At 46.7% G+C, this 3,663-nt stretch overlaps 1 protein-coding gene across 1 annotated transcript; it reads right to left on the bottom strand.

Annotated features, from left to right (window-relative positions):
• Window positions 1–2,122: 2,122 nt before the first annotated feature.
• Window positions 2,123–3,061, bottom strand: OR10C1 (olfactory receptor family 10 subfamily C member 1). Its single transcript, XM_069488876.1, has one exon. The coding sequence runs from the start codon at window positions 3,059–3,061 to the stop codon at window positions 2,123–2,125; it is 939 nt and encodes a 312-aa protein (XP_069344977.1).
• Between the last annotated feature and the right edge of the window lie 602 nt (window positions 3,062–3,663).

Genomic DNA, 3,663 nt, shown 5'->3' with positions numbered 1-3,663 from the left:
AATGAAAGCATAGAAAGACTTGTACACAAATGCTCATAGAAGCTTTATTTGTAATAACCAAAAACTGGAAACAACCCAAATCTCCATCAGCAGGTAAATGGATAAACAAATTGTGGTATATCCTTACAAGGGAATATCACTCAGAAGTTGAGTCAACTGTTATATACACCACAACATGGATGAATGTCAAAGTAGTTATGCTGAATGAAAGAAGTCAGTCTAAAGACAGTACATTTTTATTAATATTCCATTTATGTAAAACTCTAGAAAAGGCAAACGATAGTGATGGAAAGCAGATCAGAGGTTGCTTGAGAATGGAGAGTGCAGGGAGGGGTGGGAGGGAGAAATTATAATGGGGCATGAGAAGGCCTTTGGGGGCTGGATATGTTTGTTTCATGATTGTACATGCCTATGTCAAAACTTAGCAATTGTACACTTAAATATGTGCGATTTATCATATGTCAATTATAACTGCATAAAATTGTGAGAAAAAGTTATTGCTTATATGACAGGAAAAGCACAGTGACTCCTATCACTGAGATGTGAGGGAACATTTCCCTCTGAGTTTCCGAGCATTGCTGCTTGTAGCCATCCTGAGCGGGAGCCCATGGCAGAGCAGCCTTTAGCAAGATTCTACGAAGGAGGAGTCAGTAGAGAGAAGTAGGAGGCAGGAACTTTTAAGTGTTTTGAGAGTGCTGCTCTCTGCCGTTCTGCTTTGGGCTGGGGATACAATTGGAGAGCAGTGGTTATGAGATTTAGTCATGGATAAAATGAGTATGAGGAAGGCCATACCGTCCCTCTGGGGGGTGTCGATGGGGACAGTAACACTTTTCTCTTCACTTTAGCATTTTGGGTGTGTCCTCACTTTGCATTTTGTTCTGACAGTTCACAGGGGTCAGTGTTTTCTCTCCAACCAGACAGCAAGTGCTATCTTGGCAAAATCGCCACCCCTATACCCTGGACGGTCACCACCGTGCCAAACAGAGCGATGGGCACACAGAAAATTCACAGTGAATGGGGGCAAATTTGAATAAGTGTTGGGAATAATAAAAAGTATGTAGATTGTATTTTTAACTCTTAATAAATACTTGCCTCTTGGAGATGTCTTTTTTTGATTAACCTCTCCAGCTTATCTCATTCATTTGTTCTGCAGGTCGTTGACTCTCCTGCGTGTTGCAGCTGATCATATTTGCTTTTCGGTGTCCTGGTGGTTTTGGTTCACATCTGCACTGGGTGGCCATTTCCTGCAGCAGTGATGTGTGCGGTCTCTTCCTCCACCTTCCTCTCAGTCTCTGGGGTCCCAGTATCACTGACATTTCAGTAATACCCTTCTCTCCTCGCAGCAAAGATATCCAGTGTGAGGTTGACATTATCTTCTGTGCTTACCTGTCTGACTTGCTCATAAAAACATCTGTTGAGACACTATTTTGTGCCAAAGACTAAGCTTGGTGATTAACAAGACTACAAATCCTCACAAAAACCCAAAGAAATAGACTCTATGGTTATTCCAACTTTATGGATAAGGAATTGAAGGCTCAGTGAGATTACATCATTTGCCTGTGATCACACAGCCAATCAGCTGGAAGAATTAACACTTGATTTTAAGTTTATCTGACATCAAAATCTATTCTCTTACCTGTGTCATACTGATTTCCATAAGAACTTACCTTCATTGAAACTTTTCTGACCACTCCTCACTTCTTAAGGAATTTGCCATTTGCCTGGTGACAGATTTAATCAGGTATAATTTTGTGTGCTGATGCATTACTGACAGTACCAGCAAATGCCTCACTTAGGATGTGCAAATGTCAAATGACTTTATCCTGCAGCTCAAATTTTATTGCCTTGATAGTCTGGTGGGGATGATATTTTGTAACTTTCCCCCTAGTTGTCAGCTTGCTCTTGTAAAATTCGTCCTCCATCCTGGGCATCTTGTTTCTTGCAAGAGAAGGCAGGATAGAGGATGTGTGTGTTGGGGGCGGTCTCTGGAGGGGGTATGGCCACAGTAGCTCTTGAAAGGTAAATCTGCCTTCTTGAGGCTCAGGCCTGCTCTCCCCTCAATCCTTAGTTATTTGGGGCTGACTGGGAGCTCTGCACAGCACTCGCCATAATCACCCCCTTTTCAAATCTTTGTGGGCCCCATTTTCTGGATGGTCCTCTTCAGGGCAGCCTTGACATCAGCGTTCCTCAGGCTATAGATGATGGGATTGAGGATGGGGGTGACCACAGCGTAGAAGAGGGACAGAAGAGGGTCAGTGGCTGGATCGTAGCTGGCCTTAGGGCGAATGTAGATAAAGATGGCAGTGCTGTAGAAGAGGCAGACCACAATCAAGTGGGAGGAGCAGGTGGAGAAGGCTTTGTGGCGGCCAGCAGCGGATGGGATCTGGAAGATAGTAGCCAGGATACGCCAGTAGGAGCCCAGGATGAGGCCAAAGGGGCAGAGGATGATGAGGGCAGCAGCCAAAATAATCTGCAATTCATTAAGTGAGGTGTCTCCACACACCAGCTGCAGGACGGGCTGGATCTCACAGAAGAAGTGTGGGATGGCATTGGGGCCGCAGAACGGCAAGGAGAAGATGAAAGACGTGTGGCCGAGCCCGACCACTGCCCCGCAGGTCCACGCTGTCCCAGCTAGCTGCAGACACGCTCGGCGGCTGAGCAGCAGTGGGTAGCGAAGGGGTTTGCAGATGGCCGCATAGCGGTCGTAGGCCATGGCTGCCAGGAGGCAGCACTCCGTGGCACCAAAAAAGAGGAAGAAGAACATCTGGAGAGCACATCCAGAGCGAGGGATGTGGCGCCGGCCAGTCAGGAGGTGGTGAAGCAGCAGGGGGACAGTGACGGACGTGTAGCCAATCTCCAGGGCTGAGAGGACGCGAAGGAAGAAGTACATGGGGGATTGGAGGGCAGCGTCAGTGGAGACCAGCACCACGATGAGGAGGTTCCCTGCCACGGTCAACAGGTAGACGGTGAGAAAGAGAGAGAAGAGCAAGCCCTGGAGGTTGACCAGGTGGGAGAAACCTACGAGAATGAATTCAGTCACCATGGAGGTGTTTGCACTCATCTCTCATCTCGCTCACATCCCTTGGACTAGAACACAGAGAAATGGCAAGGAAGAGTCTCAGCTGTGGGATAGCGAAGTGGGCAAAGATGACCTCTTTCTGCACCTAATCACAGCCTGGAACTCCCTCTCTTTTAGAATAGCATGGCCTTTGAAATTAGGCAGCCCAGCCTTGGGTCCATGTTCCACCCTTGATCACTCTTAGAACTCCAGACAAATATTTGTCTCTCTGAGCCTGGATCCCTGACTTAATCTCCCCCTGGCAGTGCCTGTATTTCAGAAGAACACACTGAGCTTTTTACCTTCCTCCTGGGCTGAGGGTTGGATCATTCTAGCTTTTCGACTTTTCCCATCCTTCCTTCAGGGCTGGGGCAGAATTTTCCCCCCTAGCAGATTTTTTTTTTCCTCACAGCTGGAATTGTTCCATGTTCAAGGCATGAAAAATCCCATTCCAAGTCAAGAGAATTTCCTCTCGTGTTTTTCTCCGTCTTGAATCTTTCTATTTCTTTTTCTTTCCTTCTTTCACATGTTTTCTGTCTCCCCTCCTCTCAGCTTGTCTCCTGTCCGGACCAATTATCACCTCTTGCCCTCTACTTTTCCTTTTC

This window comes from Eulemur rufifrons, chromosome 15 (assembly GCF_041146395.1).
Source record: "Eulemur rufifrons isolate Redbay chromosome 15, OSU_ERuf_1, whole genome shotgun sequence".
Lineage (NCBI taxonomy): Eukaryota > Metazoa > Chordata > Mammalia > Primates > Lemuridae > Eulemur > Eulemur rufifrons.
The sequence above is the reverse complement of the archived record's forward strand: the minus strand, read 5'-3'. Positions and strand labels throughout refer to the sequence as shown.